Genomic DNA, 26,585 nt, shown 5'->3' on the forward strand with positions numbered 1-26,585 from the left:
AAAAAAATACAGAACAGAATCCATTAGTTACACTGCACTATTAAATCAAAACAACAACGTCCTTCTGCTTATGATGGCTGCTACTGCTTGCTTTTCTGGTTACTAATTTGTTAAGCTAAGCATATTTTAATATTGAAATTTATAAATGTAGTTTACTATAAAGCTGTGCATTACAGCAAGCAGAGCTCTGAGCTTCAGCCCTAATTCATTTTACGTTTTATTTTGTGAAATAAAAATACAAGTGCTAAATCTCCTAAAGAGCTTCATCTACTTTTGAAATTAAAGCATTAAAATGATAATACTGCATAATTGTGTAGTAACTGTCTTCTAGACACAATTAGTGCTTGTATAAAATAAATGCATTATTTTAAGAGGGGGGGTTACAGAAGCTTCATGCCACAATGATTTTTCAAATTAAATATCACTTCAACTTGCAACAGTAAATCTATTAATATTTGAGCAGTGATAGCATATTTAACAGGATTTGTTTCCTTATGGAAGATTCTATTATGATGGCGCAAAATGTTTAATTGCTGTATTGGAACCCTTTGCTTCACTCTCTCAAACAAATTTTCATATTTAAATTAGAAGAATAAGGGCTCCAGGCAAGGATGCCAAGTGTGGTCAGGCACAAAATACCTGCCTGATGTCAATTAGATTTACATTATTAGTATACCATAGGAAAATAGATGATCATCTAGCTGTAATTCATTCATTTAATAAGTCTTAAGAATCCCATTATGCTCTGAGAATAATATAAATAAAAGGATTTGCAGTTCAAGGCTCAAGCTGTTGTCCTCTTTTTTTTTTTTTAACCGAACACCTTTCATCACTTGAATTTGAATTTATATTTTCATTAGGCTGAAAATATAAATATCAGACTCCCTGTTGATACATACCATGCCTTACCAAGTGCTTGATCATAAAGGCAGCTTGGAAGGAAAGCTCAGTTTGTTCCACCTGGTTAGCTAATTTCACCAAATGATTTATCAGTGGTTCATCCATCAATGCTACAATATGCGCCGTGGCTCCTTCTAGTAGTAGAAGGAAAGATTTAATAAGAAATTAAGAGACAAATGAACAGACCCCAACAGAACACGAGAGACTGTAGAACTTCTGAAATAAATATATTGAACCACAGGGTCAAATACTTGGTAGGCCTCCCAAATCACAATCAGTGGAGAAATTCAAACATCCTGAAGAGAAGGAAACATAGCCTTTACTTATACACATTCAACAAAGGGTACTCTCCATCTCCCTCAGTAACTGGTATCGTTGTTCAATTGGTCTTATCAAGAGCTTTTCGGAAACTGTACTTAGAAACAGGAACTTAAGAACATTATTGCATGTCTCACACTCTGGATTGACAAAGAACAGGTCTTGAACTCCTCTGCAGCATCCATTCATGTACTTGAGAAGGGCTATCACACTTCTCTCAGGCATCTCTTCACAAAAGGGACGACACCCAGTTGCCTCATAAGACCTACTTTATTGCCCGTTCCAGTTCCAATTTCTGTAGTCTCTCTCTCAAAATGTGGAACTAACCCCAGTAGTCAAGGTGGCATCTGACTAATTCAAAATTTGGTAGAATATTTCTTATGAATTGGCAGAGGAATTACTTGATGAAATTTGCCCATGGTGGAATAGTTCATGTCCAAGGATGCTAACTTGACTTTAGATAATACTGGTTTGACCAATGGTCGGATCTTACAGATAGTCCTTGTATAATGACCACTCATCCATGACTTTTTGATATTACAGCAGCGCTAAACAAGTGGTATTTGTGACTGGTCTCCAAAGTTTCAGCCATCCCCCACACCTTTGTGGTCATTTGATCACAATCTGGACACTTGGCTTGTACTTATGATGGTCACATGAACATCCTTTTCAACCTTTCCCAGCAGTTTTTCAAGAGCAAAGTCAATAGGGAAGTCAGCAAGTTGCAAGCCGCTCTGCAATTACACCTTCTTGTGAGCCACATAGGATTACTTCATAACTGGTGATCTTTGCATGACAGCAATGGGAAGTGCCAGAATTGCCATTGCTAAGTGGTATGGTCATACTATACCATATCATACTTGAAGGGCTGCATTGCTTAGTGGTGGGAATTCCAGTCCCAAGGTGTTTTATGATTTCTCCAGAACAGGTAGTCCTTGACTCACAACCACAATTCAGCCCAAAATTTCTATTAAGTCACACATTTGTTGTGAGTTTTGCTCCATTTTATGACTTTTCTTGCCTCAGTTGTTAAGTGAATCCTTGCAGTTGTTAAATTAGTAACCCAGTTGTTCAGTGAATCTGGCTTCTCCATTGACTTTGGTTGTCAGAAGGTCACAAAAGGGGATTACATGACCTTGGGACACAGCAATGGTCATAAATATCAACCAGTTGCCAAGCATCTGACTTTTGATCACATGATCATGGGGATGCTCATGCTGTAAAGGTCATAACTGTGAAAAACGGTCATAAGTCACTTTTTTCAGTGCTTTTGTAACTTTGGTCACTAAATGAACTCTTGTAAGTCAACGACTACCTATCCTTTATACATTCTCTTCAAAGTGTTGCCCACTTACACTAAATATATGTATATTTTATAAGTTTGAGTTTAAAAAAGAAGGATTTTTTGTGAGATCAATCACTGAGAAAAGATATTTAAAGGGGTAAAAAAAGAGTATCCAAGAAAAAATATTATGCTTTTCCTTTTAAAACCAGGAAGCATTTTAGAAATATTTCGTAATCTAAATATTTTATTAGTGATTGAAATCAGAGTTTGTTGAGATTAGAATTGATGTCTTCTGTATATAGAGATGAAAATTTATTTAAATTACCGGTATGTTTGCTTTATTTATTAATTCCTTCAAGTTATTGCTGATTCCTGGCAACTGCCTGGAATAATCCCCACAGATCTCTTGGCAAGATTTCAGAAGTAGCTAGCTGTTGCCTCCTTCCTGGGGCTGAGAGAGAGTGACTGGGTCAAGGTCACCCAGTTGGCTTTGTGCCTGAGGTGGGGAGTAGATCTCACAGTCTGCCAGTTTTTAGCCTGGTGCCTTAATCACTATACTAAGCTAGTTCTCCTATTTAAATTAAATTTAAATATGATTCTATTTAATTTAATTTAATTCAATAAAGGTGGTCTTATCTTACATCTTATCTTACATCTACATTCTCTTCAAAGTGTTGCCCACTTACACTAAATATATGTATATTTTATAAGTTTGAGTTTAAAAAAGAAGGATTTTTTGTGAGATCAATCACTGAGAAAAGATATTTAAAGGGGTAAAAAAAGAGTATCCAAGAAAAAATATTATGCTTTTCCTTTTAAAACCAGGAAGCATTTTAGAAATATTTCGTAATCTAAATATTTTATTAGTGATTGAAATCAGAGTTTGTTGAGATTAGAATTGATGTCTTCTGTATATAGAGATGAAAATTTATTTAAATTACCGGTATGTTTGCTTTATTTATTAATTCCTTCAAGTTATTGCTGATTCCTGGCAACTGCCTGGAATAATCCCCACAGATCTCTTGGCAAGATTTCAGAAGTAGCTAGCTGTTGCCTCCTTCCTGGGGCTGAGAGAGAGTGACTGGGTCAAGGTCACCCAGTTGGCTTTGTGCCTGAGGTGGGGAGTAGATCTCACAGTCTGCCAGTTTTTAGCCTGGTGCCTTAATCACTATACTAAGCTAGTTCTCCTATTTAAATTAAATTTAAATATGATTCTATTTAATTTAATTTAATTCAATAAAGGTGGTCTTATCTTACATCTTATCTTATTTATATTTCTACCCCATTTAATTTTTTAAAAAAATTAGAGCTTAAAACTAATGAAATGGGTACAGATAGACTCCCTAAGCTATGTCTACTGGAACAGATAAAATTGCAATCACAAACCTTCTGGATTATTAAATTGACGAATTATATAAAGAGCTGTGGCCTCCCTGCCCCCTGTGTAACAGGAGGACAAAAAAAAAAGTTGCCCAAAGAATCATGGATACAGAAACTCAAAATGACATAGAGTCATACTTAGTAAGGCTGGTAGCCTGAAATGGCTGAGCACATAAAAACGCACCTTCCAAATGGACAACTATTTAAAATCACAACTGCCAAAATATCTCAGGAAGAGGCTTACCTGAGCAAGATTTGAACAGCTTAATACAATGGTTAGATCTGGGAGATTCCATTCTATCCCATATAATGAACATATATGCAATTGTGGCACTGAAGAGGTAGAAGATCTGACTCATATTATTCAATTTCTGTTTGCATAAGGGGGCGAGAAATAAGTACCTTGATCCACATATTAAACGTCTGGCCCAGTGGAAGGCCCATATTAAAACAACATACCTCATCTGTGGCCAGAATTTGAAAATGACATTTAATACAGCACAATTTTTGACTAAAATGGTCCAACTGTGATTGGCATATGTGGGCCTGATTGGGGTAGATTGCAGGGGTGATACAGAAATATAATTTTATGTCATTTTATTCTATTTTACATATTTATGTATTAAATTATTGTATTTTATCCTATAGCTATTGTATTTTACGCTACTCTTATTTTAAATTGTATAGGATTTTATTGGTAATACGTGTTTGAATCTTGTACGTTGGTATGGCCGATAGGCTAATCAATAATTAATAATAATAATTTCATTTAATTCAATAAAGGTTGTCTTATCTTACATCTTATCTTATTTATATTCCTATCCCAAGTATTTGGCTTCTCACAGGTTTCCAATAAAACCATCGTCATCTGTATTATGCAGGAGATCAAAACTCACATCAATACCAATGTTCAATGCCAGAAAAAGGCTTACGCATCAATGCAACAGAATTAAAGCCCCTTACCATGCTTCACCAGTTCAGCAAGACAAGATATCACATAGGAAAGGGAATCTTCTAGTAAGTAGACACTGTGGATAGCTTGAAGAAGGCCTTTGATGCATGGGCCTTTTAAGATTTTCTGTAAATCATACAGAGAAGGTACTGTTTCAGTCTGGCAAACCTCTTTCAAGCTATAAAAATTAGCATCATGAATTAAAAAAATAAACATGGCAGCTTTATGGCATATATCAGATCAGGGGTGGGTTGTACTTACCTTTACTACTGGTTCGCAATGGGGCTGCGCGCATGTGCTTGCTTCGTTCATACACGTGCACATGCTTCTGCGCATGCACAGAAGCTTCCTCATAATGTCAGGGTCGGTGGGCGGAGCCTCCCGACGGTTTTACTACCAGTTCTTGCAAACCGATCCGAACCAGCGACAACCCACCACTGTATCAGATTCATTCAAAAACCAAATCAAACTAAAATCTGCCTCTGTCTCAATCAACATTGGATTTAATTTTAGACTCGGGTAGAAGGATGCAGGATGGGGGATAGATAATATCATACAAGAGATCCTTATGTCTATAATAACCAATTGCGGTTGCATTGCTTGCTTTCTTAAAACATTTATGGCATAAGTTGCCTCCAGATTCTTTTATTAGGTCCAAATACGAGAAGAGATCGCCAATACTTTTAGGCCTATCTTGCATTTGGTACTCATGAACTCCAGAAAGCAGACTTGAGGAAACCTGCAACATTTTATAAAAGTAGGTAGAGAGATTAACATGAGAAGAAAACATGCAGGTAGGTGCACTGTTTGCTAATGTAAACTCTCTTTCCTCCTATATAAGTTGTTTAAATAAGAACTATTACATTGCAAAAATTATTTAGTATTCTGATACTCTGTCATTTTTCACTGTAAAACTAATTTTAAAAGCATCATAAGAATTTTCAAAGTTTCCCAGAATTGCTCAGGCCAGTTTAGCTTTAACAATTCTCTACACAATGTGCTCCTCAGGAAATCTAGCATCTGCAAAATCCATTGCTATAGATTTTCCAGTGCTATAATGTTCATTACAGAAATCCATTCCACAGTGATAGCAGTCAAATTTGAGATCAATACGGGGTGACCGTAATACAGTTCATCTTATACTGTAATTAGTTCATTCAAACTACAGCAGCAAGAAAAAGAAATAAGCACATTGTCCTTTTAATCTGAATTCTAAATTGATTTCTAGTATCTTTCTAGGTGCATTTCAAAGTGATGGCATAATGTTCTTAAGGGTACTAGGGCCAATATATGGTGGGGGGACACAACTATATTTCCTGCATAAATCAATTCTATTAAAGGGATGTTAGAGGACCAGATATGGAAACTAGAGGTAAACCTTTTATCAATACAATGCCTTTGGAAAGCAATGTCCAGAGATAGTTACAGAGCATTGAACCAATAATCTTTTAGGCATTGTGTAATGACTCCAGACACTTTCTCAGATATGAAATCTGGGCTTGTGTGTTTATGACGGCTGCTTCTCTCCCCTCTTCATGTACTTCTTTTGTAAACACTGTAGACTGCACTCATAAATTATATGACTATCAACATGGTGGAAGCAAATTCCACATTGCATCTGGAAGATGCAAACTCTTTCTTACTACGCAGGTCTATAGGAAAATGTGGCTCTGTGTGTGTCAAGTTCTTTCCTCTCAGGTATATTCACAATTATTCTAGAAACATTTCCAACTACTGTTAGAGATAGCATGTGAGCTAGCCTGAAAACTGCAGGCGGAAGGGAGGGAGGGAGGGAGGGAGGGAGGGAGGGAGGGAGGGAGGAAGGAAGGAAGGAAGGAAGGAAGGAAGGAAGGAAGGAAGGAAGGAAGGAAGGAGTTCACGGGAGAGAAAACCACACGGAACAATGAAGAAGGGCAGCTGAAGCACTGAGGAGGACAAGATGGCAAGCAGTAGTAATTATGAGCAGCCCAGTAGAAAAGGGAAAGAATCATGCAACAAAGACAATGAATAAAGAAGCAATAATGTAAAGTGCTAGTATTCCAAAATAGAATACAAAGGAGAAAGGCAATCTGAATAGTAATAAATAAGTTAATAGGAATAAGTCTGGTTTAAGAAATATCTGTAAGAAATAGCTTTAGGACTTTATGATAGCGAGGGCTTCATGATAGTGAAACTGAAGTTCTACAGGTAGTCCTTGACTTACAACAGTTCATTTAGTGACCATTCGAAGTTACACCAGCACTGAAAACAATGACATGACCATTTTTAACACTTATGACAGATGCAGCATCTCCATGGTCATATGATTTACATTTCGATGCTTGACAACTGACTCATATTTACGATGGTTGCAGTGTCCCGGGGTCATGTGATCCCCTTTGGTAACCTTCTGACAAGCAAAATTAATAGGGAAGCCAGATTCACTTAACAACTTTGTTGCTAACTTAACAACTGCAAGGATTCACTTAACAAAGATGGCAAGAAAAGTCATAAAATGGGGCAAAACGCACTTAACAAATTGTTCACTTAGCAACATAAATTTTGGGCTCAACTGTGGTGGTACGTCGAGGACTACCTGTAGTGCTACTGCTTTATTGAGCAATAAATGAAGTTTTTGAAGGTAAAATAAATTCCTAGCTTCCTGCTTGCTGTCTGTACTATCTAGAAAACAAACCTGAGTTAATAATATGCTTGAACAAAAAGGTTGTTATTTGTTATTCTGTTTCTGTCTGTGTGTGTGTGTGTGTGTGTGTGTGAGAGAGAGAGAGAGAGAGAGAGAGAGGGTACGTGAATGTGTATTCATATGTGTAGGGTTGAGAACAGTGTATAAAATGGTCGTAGTATTTCCTTAGAGTGGAACAGGAGTGTCCTTTAGTTATAAATTCTAAAAGAACTGAGTCTTAAAAATAACAACTTGAAAATGTTCAATTTAAAAAAAAACAGTGTGAATGCATAAAAACATATCAATTCCATGTATGCTATCAGAAATATCTGCTGAGAATTCAGCAAACACATAATATTTTCATACAGGTGGCTGAATTGTGAATTGAATATTTGGATCAATATGCAAAACTACTTGAGACTTGCCTGTATGTTTTTAGAACGGCTGAGATTTTTGATGAGGCAAGCCATATGGCCAACAATTACTGTGTCTGTTCTCCAGGTAAGCAACAGTTCCCCCAAAATTTGCAGCATCTCTTCAGACATCAGGGCATCCTGCAAAGATTAGAGCAGCGCTTATAATACAGTAAGAGCACTTTTTCAATTACAATCTGCACGGGATAAACCCAAATGTACAAAATTAGTATAATACAGCTGCAGGTGCCAAGTAATGTTGCACCAAAGAGCCAAGGTTGCCCAATATCATCACATACAGGGAGGGAGAGGGCCAGAGCATCTGTGTGTAATAATACCCAGTTGGGGGGGAAAAAAACCTGTGCCATTATTAAATTGTTAAGCAATTAAAAAAGCCAGTGAGTGGTGCTATCCTTACAGTTGGTTAATTCAATAAACAGCAATAGAAATACTTCCACTGAGTACCAATCATTTAAAGCAGGTCTCTCTAACCTGGTCCCTTTAAGACTTGTGGACTTCAATTCCCAGAGTCAACTCTGGGAGTTGAAGTTCACAAGTCTTAAAGGGACCAAGATTGGAGAGCCCAGATTTAAAGTTTTATCCAATCATGGATAGCTTTTTCCACTTCTGGTAGTCCTCAATTTACGACCACAATTGAGCCCAACATTTCTATTATGTGAGACATTTCTTAAATGACTTTTGCCCCATTTTACTATTTTTCCTGCCATGGTTGTAAGTGATTCACTGCAGTCGTTAAGTTAATAACACGATTCTTAACATGAATCTGGCTGGCCCCGTTGACTTTGCTTGTCAGAAGGTCGCCATGATGATTCCGTGACACTGCAATCGTAATAAATTTGAGGCAGTCGCCACGTGTCTGAATGTTGATCACGTGACCATGGGGATATTGCAATGGTCGTTGGCCGTAAGACATTTATTTCAGTGCCGTTGTAACTCTGAACGGTCACTAAATGAACTGTTGTACAGTTGTACAGGCTGCCTGTACGGTAGTCATAACTAAAACTGATCACGAATCCAACAAAAAGGAATTCTTCCATTAATTTACTTGACAATTTGAAAAAAAATCTCAGGTGGAAACTGGGAGAGACAAAGGATCTAAATAAGCGGCAGGGAAGAGACAGCTATTAACCTACCAACATAGGTACATTCTTAATAATAAATATTATTTATTTGCAAGGAAATTGATAGCCAACTGAAGTTTAAGAAGGTACCCTGCCAATCTAAAGATAAAATATAGTGCAGAAACAAGTAAACCTTGCTGAATATCTGAGTAATAAGGGAAATAGAAGAAATGGGTTCCATCTCAGTTAGAGAGATGGAACTATAGTAGAAAACTATAGAAGAGTTATGAATAAAAACCCTGTTAATGGGACACTCTCCCATATCCCCAATAAAATTCTATGAATTAAAATATCAAAAGAACTATACCTCTGAATAACAAATGAATACTTCCTGTCATATAGATATACAAAGCATGCCTGTTTGAACATTTCTCCTATCACAAAATGCTTTTAATCTCATAAGCAATCCAAAGGCTAATGGTATTAAGAAAAAACGTACCTGGTTGCCTGAGTGTTGGGATAATATCTGGAGGAGAATTACTGAATTCTGCTGAATCTCTTTATTGCTAAATTTCAAGAGAGGAAGAAGACGGGACTGGATATGCATAGCAACAAGACTGGTCAGAACAAACTCTGCAACAGAAGAACACTACTTAAGGCTGTCTGTCGATCAGCAAAAATTGTTCTGCAAAAAGAACTTGAGAATAAAGCACATCACCAAGTTTAAAAGAGTCATTAGTTCATCTGTCTCCTAGAAACAGAGAATTCTACGTAATATCAATACAGTGGTTAGATCCTGAGCTCTGTTTCATGAAAAATCAACAGAAAGACAAACCAAACTTGATATAAAAAAGCTAGTCTCTGATCAAAATAATTAAACCATGTTAGCCCTAAAAGTCTCACTAAAAGTCCAGGTAGTATTAAAGTTATCATCAGAAGAAAGCTTAAAGCAGTCATGCCCCCTTCTGGCATGGACTGGAACACAAAAGCTCATTCAAAGCCAAGGAGACAGATGACAAATCATTATCCAGACTGAATAACATCATCAGAGGGATATAATAGTCAGAATAGCCACATTTACAACCAAGGCGTATGCCTTTTGTAAATTAAAGGCCATTCCATAAATATTGAAAGCTTAAAGGTACACATTTACTGTAAAATGTCTAATGCTTATGCTTGCATACAGGTAATCCTTGACTTATGAATATAATTGAGCCCAAAATTTCTGTTGCTAAATGAAACATTTGTTAAGTGAGTTTTGCCCATTTTATGACCTATCTTGCCACAGTTGGTAAGTGAATCACTGCAGTTAAGTTGGTAACACAGATGTTCAGTGAATCTCGCTTCCTCCTTGACTTTGCTGGTCAGGAACCCGCAAAAGGTGATCACATGACCCCAGGACACTGCAACTGTCATAAATATGAGTCAGTTGCCAAACATTTGAATGTTGATCATGTGACCATGGGGATGCTGCAACAATCATAAGTGTGAAAAATGGTCATGTCACTTTGTTCAGTGCTGTCATATCTTCAAAAGGTCATTAAACGAAGTCCTAAAGGACTATATTCTTCTTTCAGCTACAGTAATCAGAAAGGGAATATCTGGATCTGGTTAATAATGTTGAGGAAAAATATTAGCGAGCATCAAAGTGGGGAGTGGGGGAGAGTATGATGGGCGCTCAGTGCTTTCAGTAGTGTGACCTCAGTTACACTGGCATGTGACCCTACCTCATGTGTTTGCTAACCACCAATTCAATCCAGCACTGAAATAGGTTCTTTACCTCTGCCCTAAGTTCACTACATACGTCAAATCTAAATAAGAACCGGGAGAGTGAAGGGCTTGAAGTTTTGCAGAAAATTATTTGAGGTACAAGCACAAAACTAACACTTTAGGCCTTAAATAAGATTGAATTTGTATCAAGATGGGCATTTCGACTTGAATTCATGTACAGACTTTAACAGAGTGGATTATACTAATAAATGTGGCGGTTATAGAATCCAGTTAGAGATCACTGCTTCACCGATGAAGCAAATGGCTCAGTTCTTCTGCAAAACTCATCTGTGGGTTTGTGTGCATTTCTCCCACAAATTAAAATCTTTGTGAAAGAGTAATGTTTCCCCTTGTTTGCAATATAATGCCATTTTCTCTTAAAATATAATTCGGTACCCTGTAAATCCATTATGCTATCCAATGTAGAAAGAAAAAAAAAACACCTCTGAAAAATAGAAAGATTAATAGAAAGTTGAAGGAAAGGATATTGCTAGCCAGGTGGCAAGAATCCAAGAAAATCTAAGAGAAAATCTGACAGTAGTGCTTCTTTATTAAGACCAAAGTAAATAAAGACAAGGTCCTTTCTCAAGTATTTCATCCATCAGAAATCAAATGCAAGCTCCACTGAATCTAGGGAGGTAGTGGAGTTATCATCCGATAAACCTACTAAGCGGACCCAGTTCGATGTGGCAGTTAAGGCACCAGCTTATAAACCAGGAGACCACGACTTCTAGTTCCATGTGAGGCACAAAGCCAGCTATGTGACCTTGGGCTAGTTCCTTTCTCTCAGTTCCTGGAAGACGACAGTGGCAAACCACCTCTGAAACCTTGCCAAGAAAACTGCAGGGATTTGTCCAGGCAGTTGCCAGGAGTCAAGACTGACTTGAGGGCACTAAACAAAGAAATCTATTTTGCTTTTTCCCATGTGTATGCTGTGCTGATTGGAGAAGGGATGCTTTGTTCACATTTTTATGCATTACAAAGCATCTCTTCTAAAAGATTTGCAGAGCTGTTGTTACAGAAAAAAACCATTTTTTCTCAAATTTCTGTCAATGTTATTGACATGTTATTTTTGATGGGGTCACTGCTTTTTTCCTCACCCAAAGGATCAGATAGGCCACTCTTTTTTTTTCTTTTTCTGAAGAATTAACTAATAGTGTATGTGACTAACTGGGCCTATTGTTTGAAAAAGGAGCATTGAAACTCATTTTTGTTTAGTTTAAACTGCATATAATTGGGGGAGTTTAGGATGATAAAAGAGTGTGACTTGACAGCTGTAATCTGTATTAATGACCTTGAATACTCTAGCTAGAGCAATTTGGATTTAAACATACAGAGAGGAATAATTGCATTATAAGAACATAATAACATAGAGTGGTTGCAAGGTCAGGGACAGTTTATCACCAAATGTTTCTTGTCAGCTTCTTCTAATTATTAGTATGAAACTCAAGTCTGATAAAGTATTTTTCCAATTCATCAGTGCTAGAAATGCATGTCATGTACCAAGCCAATCTTACCATTTTGTTATAACATTGTAATATTATACATTTAAATATTAAATAATATATTGGTTCTTGTTTTTTATGAATAGAGGACTTCTGAGGAAAACCACCCTAGATCATGTAGAAGTTCTTATAGCTGGACTTAGAATAAGTGGGCTGCTCTTCTCTAAACCTGCCTGACTGGTCTGGGACTTCATTACTGCAAGTTTTATTAAACCAGAAAAAGCTTCAACACAATAGGTGTGCCTGAAACCCAAATATAACATTCTTCCTATTTCACAGGGTAAGGAACAAGCTGAGAACATTCTTTCCAAAGGCTAGGCACAGAACAAAATAACATGGGGGGGGGGACATTTTCTGTTCTGTATGACTGGGGTACTGGTGTGTTGGTTGCCTGCTGGCAATTTTTATTTTACTCCCATATTAGGTCTCTACTTACCATTTGTGGCTAAATTCCTGAGACAAATGCAAGCCTGGTTTGAAATCTAGTTGAAGGAAACAAGCAAATCAGGAGGTGAGAAAAAGCACTCTTGTCTGCAGAAACAATCTAAGTGGCTGAGAGGTTCATGTTAATTTTATTTGAACACTTTCTTGATCACCAGGCTATTTGGATGGAATATGCTTCAAATATGAGAAATATAAGAGTAAAAAAAGATTCTCTGCCACAACATAACCCAGCTCTGATACTTTAAAATTATACCATCAGTGTTTTACATGTGTGTGAGTAGCAGCTTTTGTGGATTGATTAAATAAATACTGTAGCTCGTTACAGTCCTTAAAAATCCTGAAATCTCCCCCACAAATCTTCCCAACACCTCCCAAAAGACCAAATCATTTGTTCTACCAACGTCAGTCATAAAATCACTGTCCATGTCTTATACCCTCCCAGGAAGGCTGCAAAGACAAAGTATATTCCCCAGACCAAAAAAGTTACTGCTGACATTTTTATCCATATACAAATGGATACAGCATCATCGTTATCCAACAATCCCAAGCTTTACCTTATCCACACCTGAAGACAAGAGAGAAAGCAGAGTCTGCAGAAGAAACCTGTCACCAACGTGAAGCATAGCTTTGTGGTGCTGTGAATTTGTAGCCACATTACTGAGAGCAGCACAACTGTAGTACTGTAAGGACAGAAGACGAAATTGGTACAGATGCAGTAAAGAGACAAGAGTTGGTCTACAATGGGTGGGAAAAATAAAGATCAGGTTGTCTGGTCTACCTCTGAATAACGTGTAGTAACTTAGTAAGAACCTTTGATTCATCACAAAAGCAATGAAAAATATATAAGGCATTTGAGATGGAGACACTTGTGCCTTAAAGTTCTAAAACTGTATTAAGAACCCATCACGCACCTATCAAGGACCATAAATGGTTGAAGTTAAGAGCTCAGGATCCTGTCCAGAGCTCTGGGATGTCAAGTCAGAACTCTGTTAAGTGGTGAATTCAAATGGAATTGCTCAGTTCTTGAGCAAATAAATGACTGCAGTTGATGTGAGGATTCTAATACCAGAGCTTAGGTTTGAGAGAAAAGATCATATGTTATGCTAATCTAATACTTAAAATCAGTTTTCAATAGATTCTTATGTAATGCATGCCATGTGGAGAAATATAGTCTTTTGCCTCTTTGCAGAAAACAGGAAAAAGGACAGAAAAGGACAGTGAAGGAAAAAAAAATAGCTCCCAAAGCTTCAGCAATATCAGCTGGGGGCAATTCCAAATGAAAGCTTCCTTCCTGTTTTTGGTTGGGCACTCTAACATCTTTCTGGAAAAGGAGAAGTGACTACAATCCATTCAGATAGAGCTGATCTTACATAAATTGGGGCTTAAGTGTGAAGATTAGCTGATCAGCTGAAATTCATATATCTATTCTGTGACGCTTATTGTCTGCCTCAATTACTTCTACTTTCCACCTGAAGATCCTTGATATTCTCCCAAATGGATTCCTATTAATGTTAATCTTAATCCCAATACAGTAAATCCATTTTTTCCCTTGATTGTGTACAAAAAGGAAGATTGTACAAAGAAAGTTTGGGGGACCTTCCTGAGGCATTTTTTTTTTTACAATAATGCAGCAACTTTTGGAAGTGGGGCAAATACCTTCTACTCCCATGTTATCTCACACAGTAGTTTGCAGTGGATGAGGGCAAAATGTTCAGGGTCCTTTTTCTATATGGTATTTAAAGCATCTATTTTGCCCATAAAACATACAACACTCCCCCCACTCTGACAACAGCCAGAAAATCTTTTGAAAGTGGAGGAGGAGCACATCATTTTTTTCCCCAGCATATAATTCTCCCTTAACGCAATATTGATGGGAAGAAAATAAAATTCAAAACGTAAAATTTAAATAGAGCAATGGCCATCTGTGATTACCATACTTTTTTGAGTATAAGAAACACTCCCCCCCCCAAAAGAGGGTGGCAATATTGGTGCGTCCTATACACTGAATACAGCCATTTTTGGTCTCCTGAAGTGTTTTTGTGAAAAACAGGCCCATTTTTCACAAAAATGCAGCACGCAGAGGCTTTGGAATGCCTGCAGAGTGCTCCTGTGGGCTGGGGAGGGCAAAAATGCCCCCCCCTTTTTGTGAAAAATGGGCAAAAAATGGGCCCGTTTTTCGCAGAAACGTGGCACGCAGTGGGTTTGGGAGGCCTGCAGAGTGCTCCTGGGGCCCAGGGAGGGCAAAAACTTTTTCCCCCTTGCTTACCTCTTTGAAATCTTGATGCATCTTATACACCGGTACGTCTTATAGTCCGAAAAATACGGCATGTCAGACAAAAAGTCAAGGAACAAAAAGTAGTGCTAGAGTTGTTCCAAAGTACATTTTTTCAAACCTCTGAACAAATACAACAAAGGAAACAAGATCACACTTGCTTAAGCTGCTATGGCATCTCTCGTAATTTCTTTCAAAATATGAACAACTGGCTCTCAGATCAAATAGCTCTTATCTTTCCCAGGGAAGACTTATTCATCCATAAAACTTTATTTTAAATGTCGGTCACCACCTACAAGGTGTTAGACAGTCTTGTCTTTTGTTGTGTCTTTTCAACTCAGTTGAGGATTCAGGTTCTGTCCGGGCAATTTTGAATTCAACGATGCATTATCTTTCCAGAACCATCAGACTAGCGTTTACGGTTTAGTTTGTTCAGTTTCAAAAGTTTCACTGAATGGATGGATACACATTTTACCTGAACTTCTGTGTCAGGAGACTCTAATAAATGGGTGAGAATTGGGAGAGCACTTTGACGAACCAAAACCCTTTGGATCCATTCTGTAAAGGAACAGATTAACACTCAAATGGCAACTGTAATCAGTTACTTGGATCTTACCACTGCTACCTAAGTATATACTTTAGAACTAAAGAAAATAAATTTGTTCTGACCTAGGATTCCTCAGAAAGTATACAGCACCATCTTAGTCCTGGCAAACCTTTTTAATTCATACGGCTGTGAATTATTGCCATTCACAGTCCGAAAAGCTTCTCAAACAGTCTTTCAGGGGAGTGTTTACAAACATCCACCTTATCTCCCTTGGAATGCTGCCAGAGAACTAACTGCCACACACAGGGCAAGGCAAAACTTAGCACAGAGTCAAACAGAACTTTTCAAAAGCTTTTACAGACTAGATGAACTAACTGCTTCCTGCAAAAGCTCATGTCCCGTTTGCTTCTCTTTTATGTCTTATGAGAGGGGCCAATCATCTCCAAGCCATACTCCCAAGTTGACCCCGTTTTCTTAATTGTTCCTGTCTTCTGGCAGCTCTGTGCATATGCCCACTGGAAACAGGCTCCCGCTGTTCTTCTGCCTCACTAATTTCAGACTCCAGAGACTCTGGAGGCAGCAAAGAACTCCCAGATGGCCCTGGCCCCCTCTCTGCCTCCGACTCAGAGCCCCTGTCCAAGCCTTCCCCAGACTCCAGGACTGGCCCACGTTCTTCCCCAACCTCCTCACTGTCCGAATCTGCTGCTAGCTCTGCTGGCCGCTGGCGGGCCACAACAGCATTTTTCCAAAAACATAACTGCAACAAAACCATTTATTTCATTGCTATCATCTGTGCATGAACAATAACATTGCTGAGTAATTACGTTGTTAGTAAAAGCTGCAAATAGAATTAAAAGAATTATGTGGCTATCTTATTCTACATGACAACAAAATCTGGATTGCGTGTCCTAGAAAAATGTGTCCTGAGGAGGTAGCATTTACATGAAATTTGGACTCATGTAGTTATTAAAAAGTGGCTGGGAATTATTGTACTATATATAATGCTGTATGATTTAAAATGAAAAGTGGCAATACGTTATTAATTCAATACGTCCACAAAACAATAGAGTGTTCATAAAAATCTCCCCCCCAATCCCACAGGCAGAAGACAGCTTTAATAGTCAGCAACCAGCTTCACAAATTCACTCTTTGCTGCATAGATTTTCTGTATTTCTTAAATTAAGTAGGCATGAGTGTTTAACTTAACTCTGTTCTCTAAAAATTATTGAAATACAAATGTTACCAGAAAGTCCTCAATGGAACCTATCTCTAATTCTCTTTTTCTTGCTATTCTTGCATTTGGCATAGTTGAAATAAATCACAGCTGCCACATTACCTGATCGTGTGAGGTGGAAAATAGCTTGAATGGCATTTTGTTGAACGCCAATATCATGAGATTTAGAAAGGGAAAGTAATGGTATAGTTCCTCCAGCTGCTGCAATTGCATTCCGACAAGCCTCTGAAGGAAGCAGCAGAGAAAAAGAGCAATTAAGGGAGGCTTAACTGTGTTGGGAGATAACTTGGAAGCAATCATTCAAGACTGGAGACTAAACATTGGGCAAACTCACAAGCCATGTGTACTATGAATATCGTTATAAGCCTGCAGTGAGAACTATTGCTACAAGTTGCCTTGGGATAATAACTGGTCAAAAGTTTTAATAAAGCAAAGCATATTAAATATGTATCCTGAAGTGCCACGCTGTAAGTGAACAGTTGAAGAGGCCTCTGGAATGGAGTATGGCAACGGAAGAAGCAAGCAGCAAGGAGAAGACAGTTTGGCTGCCTGGTTAAAAGCTTCTTTCAAACACCAGTTAGCTGAAAATGAAATAAAAAGTCGGGCTAACTTAGGTCTGAGTACCAAGCCTTGAAAGCTGGAAGATGTTTTGAGGCTGCCATCTTCTTTTCTCTTGATATGTTTAAGACTCTAGCCATGTGACACAGTAACATTTCTTTGTGCATAGGGTGATTCTGTAGAACAGATTCTATGCCAACTGTTGCAATCACAATGGCTGGGCATTTACTGCAGCCCCTATTTGGGAGGCAGAAAGAATGCTCCCGAGAATCTTGAGGGATCCATGGCTACCTCATCATAATGGCCACCTGTTGCCTTTTTCTGAAGATCTCTGTAGATCTTGCTTTGAAGATCTCTATAGATCTTGCTTTGAAGATCTCAATAGATCTTCCTCTGCACTCCAAGACGAACTAAAGATAAATGAAGCAAATAACATTCCTATCCATGTAATACAAATGTACATATCTGCATAATTCAACAGTTCTTCAGACAAATTGGGGTGTGTGTATATGTGGAAAAAGGAAAGTATTCATAGCTGTAATCAGTGCAGTACAAGGGTGGGCTCCAAGGGGTTCAGTGTGGTTCGGACGATCCTCTAGCCAAGGATTGCCAGGGTTCAGTGAACCCCCAAATGCCACCCCTGGTTGGCCCCTACCCTCCCACCCCACCCCCACCCCACCCCTTCCAGGAGTCTCCATGCAGCCTGTTCATCATTCCAGGTAAGTGCAGGAGCCGCACAGACGGTCTGGGAGGGCAAAAAATGGGCCTACCGGAGGTTCCAGAAGTCCAGGAATGGGCCTGTTTCCAGCTTCCGGAGGACCTTCGGACCCCGAGGGAAGCTGTTCTCGCCCTCCCGGAGGCTCGAAGAAAGCCTTGAGTCTGGGGGGGAAGAAAAACGCCCCCCCACTGTGGTGCAGGCGGCCGACTAGGCCACACCCACCATGGTCACACCAGCCAGCAACGGGGCAGCGAACCCTTTGCTAAAGGATTTGAAACCCACCCCTGGTGCAGTATAATAATTATGGTGTTGAACTTGGGCTACAGAGAGCTAATTCTGATCCTTCACTCAATCACCATACTGGGGGGCTTTGTGGCAGTCACTGTTTTCAGCCCATCTTCTCTTTTATAGAGTTGTTTTTGTAGGATAAAACTAGGGGAGACTCAAATGGATGTAGATTAGAGCTCAAAAATAAAGGAAATAACTGCAGGAAGTGGAATTGTTGCTGAACTTAACCATTACTGTAGGCTTCAATTTTGGGAATCCTGCTCACCTGAGTCAGCCAGCATCATTAAGCAGGCACAGGAATTATCCTGGACAGCGATATCATCCGATTCAAGTAGCTCTAGGATTGGTTCAAGTAATTCCATTTCTATGACATGCTCCTTGGTTACTGTTTGTAAACAAAGGTAGTAATAAATAATCTTAAACATTATTATAAATTCATGCTAAATTTAGTAGTAAATAATCTTAAATACAAAGTTTAAAATGCAATATTAAAGAAATGTAGTATTTAAGTGATACTGAAGATAGCAAAAAACTATTGTCATTACTCAGTACTAGAGAAATGTGTTCCATTTGACTAGGAAGTAAAATCCACTTTCAGAATTCCTATGAAATAAATCATCTTGAGTTTTTACTGTCCCTAAATCACCAGCAACTGTGATCAAAGTATAATTTTAATAGGATGAGGAAAATTATTCAACACAATTGGAAGTTTTACTATATCCATTTTAATTATATGTAAATTAAATAAAATCAAATGAATGTGCAAATACAGTATGTATATTTTAATCTAATCCATCTAGTTGCACACTGATGCATTTCCCTCCCTCCAAATGAATCCACGGGGCAGTTCAAAAATCAACTTGTCGTTCTTTAGGGGCAGAGTTGAAAAGAACTCACATTCTAGGCAGGTGTTGTATTCAAATTTCTCAGAAAGAGATTTCTTGGTTATCCACTCACCATTTCCTTCTAATAAAAAACTGAGCAGGGATAAGGATGAAATCTGCTGAACCTCCAAATCATTAGACTTCAGCAAAGCATAATATGTTTCCAAATGCTCTTGGGACAGATGGATGTTTACTGCTAAAAGAAGAAATATTTGAATGTTCAGAACACCAATTATTTTGTCTTGGAATTGTGGATGTTCAAGCACAGAAGGAGTCGTAACTAGGAGATATCTTAGTCCACTTTCAGAAGATGCCTTCCACCAATCTATCCTATGTAAACCCTCCTGATTTATACACCCTGCAGATAGCAATGCATTCTACCACACACCAGCCTTCATACACATAAACTTCTCGTGTAGCAGCTTCTACAATTCCAAGGCAAGGCCTCACAGTATATTGGATTAATCATTTCATGCTTTCCATTGGAGCAAGTTGCTAGAATCAAGACAGAAAATTCTTCCAGGATCCCTTGAGCTTCCATGCTAGAAAGAGAACTCTAATCCCCTTTACATCCAGTGAATAAACCAAAGAAACAGCCTGCCAACGTGTGTCCTCCATTAAGCATGATTCTACGGTGAAAAGTATAGCACTCTCTGGAAGACCAGCACAGAAAAAAGAGCAATGTAACTCTGTTCTCACAGGCTGAGAATGTGCGTATGCGCCTTTCAACTGTAATCTTAACTTCCACCTGAAAGTGAAGGACTTAATGTTACAAAGAAGCCCCTCTCTGCAAGTATAAGTCCTATTTAACTTCATGTTTGCTACCCTAGTAACAGCTGCTGATTAGCAACTGAACTTATTATGTCCCAAGATATAACATTCCGCATCAGTGATACATTTCAATCTCTCCAAATGAATCTGCCGGGAAGCGCAACAACCAATTTGTCCAGGGGTGAGTTTCACATATTCTTACCACAGGTTCTGTTGTGACCCAATGAATTTGCGCGGGCAAACTGTATCAATGGAGGGAAGAATATATTCTTGAGTAATTCTGGCCTTATCTGTAATTTCCTTGTTATCTCCAGAAACTTGGCAGGCCTGTGGGTAGAGGTGGCCAGGACATTTATATATATGTAAATAAATCAGAAAAGGAGGCCTCTGACTGACTCTTTGCTGGGAGTATTGGGGGAAGGGAAACAGAACAGGTTCGCCCCGAACGTGCATGCCTTTGGCACACGCCCCCAGCTTTCTGCGCATGCGCCCGGCCTTGAAAACGTGGCTAAATAGGACATCTTTATGCCGGGGTGGGGTGGGCTGGGGTGGGCCATGGGTGGGGGTGAGCCCACCCACACTCTCTGCTACCAGTACGAACTGCCTGAATACCACCACTGAATTTGTCATTTCTTAAGAGCAGAGATGAGAATAACTCACATTCAAGTTCTTGAAAGGAAGGTAGGATTTAATCTGAGAATTAAATTAAGTACATCTATAGAAAAATGGTTCAGTTAAATGGGATTAGTACATCAATTTTATATATGACATTTTTCCTCTTTTTATGCACCAAACTTCCCAGAGTCTTGTGAGTCAAGGGTTCCCACTTCCTTGATACTTCTCAATATGCAAGCCACAGAAAATACTTTAAGCATTTGGTTGATTGGCTGTCTGCTAAAGCAAAGCAAGGTTATGGCATACACTTGAAAGAAGACTGGGAAGCTTGTAATTGGAGAGTCTGTCTGGCAAGAACAAAGAATGGTTATTCACAGGGAATATGCGCGTCTAAAGCTTATAACAATTCTGGGTGGTTAGAAAGCTGATAAAAGTAATAAAAGAGACATCTTGCATAGCTCAGCTAGAAATTAGGAATTGGGATAGCCAGGAGCAAATAGAACGTGTATTACATAACTCCTGAAGCATATCAAGATTTAGGAATAGGGACAGCTAGAGGCCAATAGGACAATTGTTAGACCATTACTAAAATGTTTATTAGATGATTTGTTTTATATATCCTGCCTTATGCTTTAGTGAAAAGCTTTCTTAATCCTTTGTTCTGGGTCCTGGCATTTTGCTGGCTAGGACCCTTTTTGCTGAAGTGCTTCAATAAAATAAAAGGAATAAAAGGAAACAAAACCTGCACCTCATATCTGGTGTTCTTCATTGGCTTTGGCCCAAGGCTCAGACCCAAATTGAGGACAACATGGTCAGGTGATGTTGTCAGGTGTTTTAAAGGCCTCAGTCAGTCAGGATTCTATTCTCTTCTTTCTGCCTTATTCTCTTCAGTTGTCTAGTTTCTACCAAACGAGACAACTATCTGTTGGATTGTTACTCTCTGCTGTTTTTACCTTGATTAAAATATTTTGTATTTGCACTGATGCCACATTCCATCTTGCTTTGACTTACACCTGTATTATCTTACAGGTGTATACAGGTACTTCACACCTGTATTATCTTACTTCAATCCACCATAACTCTCCTTACTTAGCGCACTCTTGTGTGAATCCTAATATTCCATATAATTGTGCATGTATGAAATTCTAATGATAAATTAGTCTATGTTTTAATTAAAAAAAACCTGTTCATCCATGTTCAGCTCGAGGGGAAGTGCTTTGCTTTCCTAGTTATTACACTGCTTACTTACAGTCTTGGCTTATGTGTAGATAATAGAGAGCAGCAAGCATTTGCAAGCCGGGATGATCAGAAAATGCCAAGGTCTTCAAGGCCTCTAAAGATATCTTGCCAAGTGACGACATTTCAAAACCTTAGAGAAAAATATAAAAACAGATTCTGAATTGTGTCAGAAGTAGTGAAAGTATTGAAGAATCCATGGAACTGAAAGAAGTATGTAAAGGGAAAAAACCCTTATATGAAAATAAACATATTGGATAGAACTGAATAAGCAATTGAAAAGACGCTCACCTTGTTCTTAATTCTTTTTTAAAAAAACTTTAGCATCCTTTCCTTCCCTTAGTTATTTTTCCTTCTTGGTCTAATTTCCCTCCATCTTCCATCCTTACCGATTTTGTGTTCAGATTCTCTTTACTGAGGGAATGTACAATCTGATCTAAATGAATTTAGATTTACAGTAACTAAGATTTCATTCTTCCAGGAGTTATCATAATCTCATGTAAATTGCCAAATCTACTCTGATGAAACCGATTGTGAATTTGTGATGCTGCATATGGGAATCATATAGCCAAAAAGGGAAGTAAGTACATGCTTAATGTCTATGGAGATTCTCAGTCATCCAGGTTATGGTTGTCCCAAAGGTGCTTTTTCAAAAGGCAACTGGACTTGGGTGGGGGGGAAACTCCACCTGCCTTTTGACAAAGCATCTTTGGGATAAGTACCAAACTTATGAACAACCCAATATGGGAGATAATGGGAAAAATAAACTGGAAGGCAGGAGAGTTCTCCAATTAATTCATTGAGGATTTTATGTGTTTAGAAACATATAAGCATAAAATGCTGAGTGAATGCAGGGAAAGTTAATCCTACATGTATTTTAAGAGTTTCCTATAAACTACTAAATTAAGTTCAAATTTACAAAGAAAAGGTAAATATAAATTCAAAAGGATACAATTCATCATTATTTATCTCTTTATCAAAAACCCATGAGTTTTCTAGGTATGTATAACAACCCTGTGTGTGTCCCCATAATTCATTTGCTACTAAAATTTCAGATATCCCAGATCCTAACATTAGGATTTTCCTCTTTTTAGTAATGAGTGTGGAGAATGTGGTAATGGAATTGGAAAAGTAAACATTCTTTTTTTGTACATCTGAGAAGATGATTATCTCAAAGTGAAGATTTGTTCTACGAAAATAGTGCTTGATAGGGTATGATTGATTTTGCCCTTATTATTGTACAGCAGATATGTGCCATCATGGTGCACCACTGAACCCAGAGGCATTGTCCAGCCAAGGAATGAGAATGCCTGAATAAAAATATAAAAGTGCATTGTGGCAGCTTTGGCAAGAAAAATCAAGGTAATTAACATGTAAGCAAAACTCTGCACATTTAAAAGCAGGGATTTAGTCAATAAATCTAGAATTAAGAACTGCCCAACAATTGTTTGGGATACTTTAAATTTAGGCTTTTTCTCTGTTCCACCATTATTCACAAAACCTGAGTTTTCTTGTATTTTAAAGCAAAGCAGCAGAGCTCTAACAAACAATTCAACAGAGTTGGCTGACACACTTTCAAAGCAGAAATGTCTCACCTTTTTCAATGTGTTGCAGAAATTCTTGGGCAGTTTCCTCTTCATAACGATGAAGAACAGGTTTGTAGAGCTGCCTCATTTCAACATTTTTTCGTTTTAGGCAAGGGCAGTTAGCAATCTGAGCCAAACACTCTCTAATGTCAAGCAACAAACCTGACAACAGTGTTTTCACTGAGACAGCAAAGTCGTAAAGCAATTGAACACATTTGGTACACAGCTGACCCATTTTTATTTTCCTAATCCAACAGAAAACCCTTAGAGCAAAAAGGAAGGTAGCGTTTATATTTTGTTTATTTTATTGCTCATATATTCCTTGTACTGGAAATTTTAGATCTAGATAATGCCAAACATGATGTGGATGAGTTATTTAAAAGTTCAAATTGTTCCCTGAGTGCAGACAGAAATTCTAACTCTGCATCTAACCACTCCAAATTAAGCCTTTCCCTCTATTTTAGACGGGAGAACAATAAATAATTAACCAAAAAATGAAGCATTCATAATCACCCTTTGTCCTGATTCAAAAAAAAAAGGTATTAAAACAAAGCACAACAGTCCTAGAAAGCTAGCAACAACTCCCAGGATAACAAAGAAAGGTGATGTTTATATAGAATGACATCACAGGTGAGAGCAACAAATATATTGGTCCCCACCTCCTTAATTGATTAGCCAATCAGTGGAGAAGAAAACAAAATCTTAAAACAGGTTGTTCCAGTTTCTTCCAGACAAAGCAATAGTGCCCTTTGACTGGCACAAACCCAGAACAGCCCTAAATACCTCGTGTCTGTAAAAATAGAAAAATATTTATACACCCTTTGTCATTTTCTATGTTCTACCTTTCTCATTCAAACACTAAGAATGAAGTTAGTAAAAATGAACATAAGAAACCAATACACCAAATATTTAGGCCTAGATTGTAGCTAAAAGTATTCATAAGCAGAATTGTTGTGGGAAAAATAGGCAGAGGAAGTTGTGCTGGATATGTTTGGCGCTTTGAGTTATTTTAAAAAATAATAAAAGTGGATATAAATACATAAATACAAAATATATACGTATTTATAAACTTCCTCCTGCTTATTAGACTGAACAAAAAAGATTAATAGTATGGTAACTTTAGTAGTGAATGTATGATTAAAAATTAAAATGTGATGTATCTTGCTTTCTTTGTTCTTTTCTCATTATAAAGTTGCTATGAAATTTGTGCTATGCAACTACAATGTGTAGCCATAGTAACTAATTGATAATTACCATATGGTTTAAAAATAATAAAGTATCAAAGTGGCAAAGGATGGATATGAAGAAGCTATGCATTTGCTATTTGTTGTTCTTATGATACTCTTGCATATTGTTATATTTTATTTTCCCCAGTTCCTCCACATTTGCTTTCACTTGTACTCTCCTTGTAACCCTATCCCAATTTCCATTTACCGTATATACTCGAGTATAAGCCGAGTTTTTCAGCACGTTTTTTGTGCTGAAAAGCGCCCCCTCGGCTTATACTCGAGTCTACGTCTTGATGTACTTCGGGAACCCCGCACAGGAGACGCCAAAGAGGCGGCGAGATCGTCCGCGGATTTGCCCAAGGCTGAGCAGTTCGCCGCGGACCTGAGCCAAGCGGTCCCAGTCCAGCGAGCGGTGAAAGCGACATGCGGCGCGCTCCGCTTTCACCGTTCGGCTGGACTGGGACCGCTTGCTCGGGTCCGCAGTAACTCCGCCAGGCTGTGCGCGAAGAAACCATTTAAAAGCCCCGCCAGGCTTTCTTTCTTCTCCTCCGTGCTTCAGAAGTTGGGCTTTTAAATGGTTTCTTGGCGGCACAGCCTGGCGGAGTTACTGCGGACCCGAGCCAAGCCGGTCGCAGTCCAGCGAGCGGTGAAAGCGACATGCCGGCGCCACTCCGCTTTCACCGTTCGGCTGGACTGCGACCGCTTGGCTCGGGTCCGCAGTAACTCCGCCAGGCTGTGCCGCAAAGAAACCATTTAAAAGCCCCGCCAGGGCTTTCTTTCTTCTCCCTCCGTGCTTCAGAAGTTGGGCTTTTAAATGGTTTCTTCGCGGCACAGCCTGGCGGGAGTTACTGCGGAGCCGAGCCAAGCGGTCGCAGTCCAGCGAGCGGTGAAAGCGACATGCCGAGCGCCACTCCGCTTTCACCGTTCGGCTGGACTGCGACCGGCTTGGCTCGGGTCCGCAGTAACTCCCGCCAGGCTGTGCCGCGAAGAAACCATTTAAAAGCCCCGCCAGGGCTTTCTTTCTTCTCCCTCCGTGCTTCAGAAGTTGGGCTTTTAAATGGTTTCTTCGCGGCACAGCCTGGCGGGAGTTACTGCGGACCCGAGCCAAGCGGTCGCAGTCCAGCCGAACGGTGAAAGCGGAGTGGCGCCGGCATGTCGCTTTCACCGCTCGCTGGACTGCGACCGGCTTGGCTCGGGTCCCCGCGGCGGGGCGGGGGAGCCGACTTTGGCCCTTTAGCAAGGAGGAAGGTGGGAGGGAAGCGGAGCTGCCGGCTGTGGCGCTCCGCTCGGAGCCGCCGCCGCCGCCGCCTGGAAGAGGGAGGAGGTGACCTTCACGCGGGGAGAGGGTGGGGATGGGGGTTGAGGCGTGCAAGAGGAGGCGGCGTGGAGGAAGAGGAGGCGGCGGCCCGCGGGACAGCGCGCTTCTAAGATCAGCCCACGCTCCGAAGAGGGAAAGGGAGCGAGTGGGTGGGTGGCTGGGACGAGACCCCCACCACAAACACACACACAGCCGGTCGGACGGCGCGGTTCCTTTCTCTGCTCTCTCTCGCTCTGCGTCAAGGCGCTGGAAGGGGGCGGAGAGCGCGAAACAGCAGCAGGAGCAGCCGGCGCTCGCCTTCGCTTCCTCCTCCTCCTCCTCCTTTCGTGGCGGGCTGCTTCCAAGTCTGGAAATCTGTTTTGGGAAGTGGTGGTGCAGCGCAGTTCAGCCCTGTCGGCCGGGGAAGGAGGCGGTGGATCGGATTCTCGCGCCACACGAAGTCGGCTGGAAAGCTTGCTGCTTCTTCTTTTTGCTTCTCCCCACCCCTCTTTTCGGCTCTCTTGCAACGCTGCTGCAGCTCCTCGGCTCCTTTTCCCGGCGCCCAGAAGGCTCGAGCCTCTGCTGCCGATTGAATACTAAAATAAAATAAAAGAGCGGAGAAGAACGGGGCGCCGCTTT

General features: G+C 39.6%; 1 protein-coding gene across 6 annotated transcripts in view; it reads right to left on the reverse strand.

Annotated features, from left to right (window-relative positions):
* The window catches only part of LOC131192168 (uncharacterized), a 29,370-nt gene extending 4,579 nt beyond the window's left edge, over positions 1-24,791 (reverse strand). The window contains exons 1-13 of one of the 6 annotated variants that reach the window (XM_058171089.1): positions 23,430-23,544; positions 22,126-22,270; positions 21,848-21,967; positions 19,286-19,408; positions 18,594-18,713; positions 16,867-16,989; positions 15,459-15,541; positions 13,266-13,391; positions 12,704-12,749; positions 9,492-9,625; positions 7,923-8,051; positions 4,847-4,961; positions 900-1,034 (exon numbers count right to left, since the gene is read on the reverse strand). In XM_058171089.1, the coding sequence (XP_058027072.1) occupies positions 900-1,034; positions 4,847-4,961; positions 7,923-8,051; positions 9,492-9,625; positions 12,704-12,749; positions 13,266-13,391; positions 15,459-15,541; positions 16,867-16,989; positions 18,594-18,713; positions 19,286-19,408; positions 21,848-21,959 (1,246 nt within the window). In that variant the 5' untranslated portion in view covers positions 21,960-21,967; positions 22,126-22,270; positions 23,430-23,544. Of the gene's footprint in view, positions 1-899; positions 1,035-4,846; positions 4,962-7,922; positions 8,052-9,491; positions 9,626-12,703; positions 12,750-13,265; positions 13,392-15,458; positions 15,542-16,866; positions 16,990-18,593; positions 18,714-19,285; positions 19,409-21,847; positions 21,968-22,125; positions 22,271-23,429 lie in introns of all 6 variants that reach the window. The other 5 variants (XM_058171073.1, XM_058171063.1, XM_058171099.1 and 2 more) reach the window with 5 other exon arrangements.
* Positions 24,792-26,585: the final 1,794 nt, after the last annotated feature.

Source organism: Ahaetulla prasina, chromosome 1 (assembly GCF_028640845.1).
Source record: "Ahaetulla prasina isolate Xishuangbanna chromosome 1, ASM2864084v1, whole genome shotgun sequence".
Lineage (NCBI taxonomy): Eukaryota > Metazoa > Chordata > Lepidosauria > Squamata > Colubridae > Ahaetulla > Ahaetulla prasina.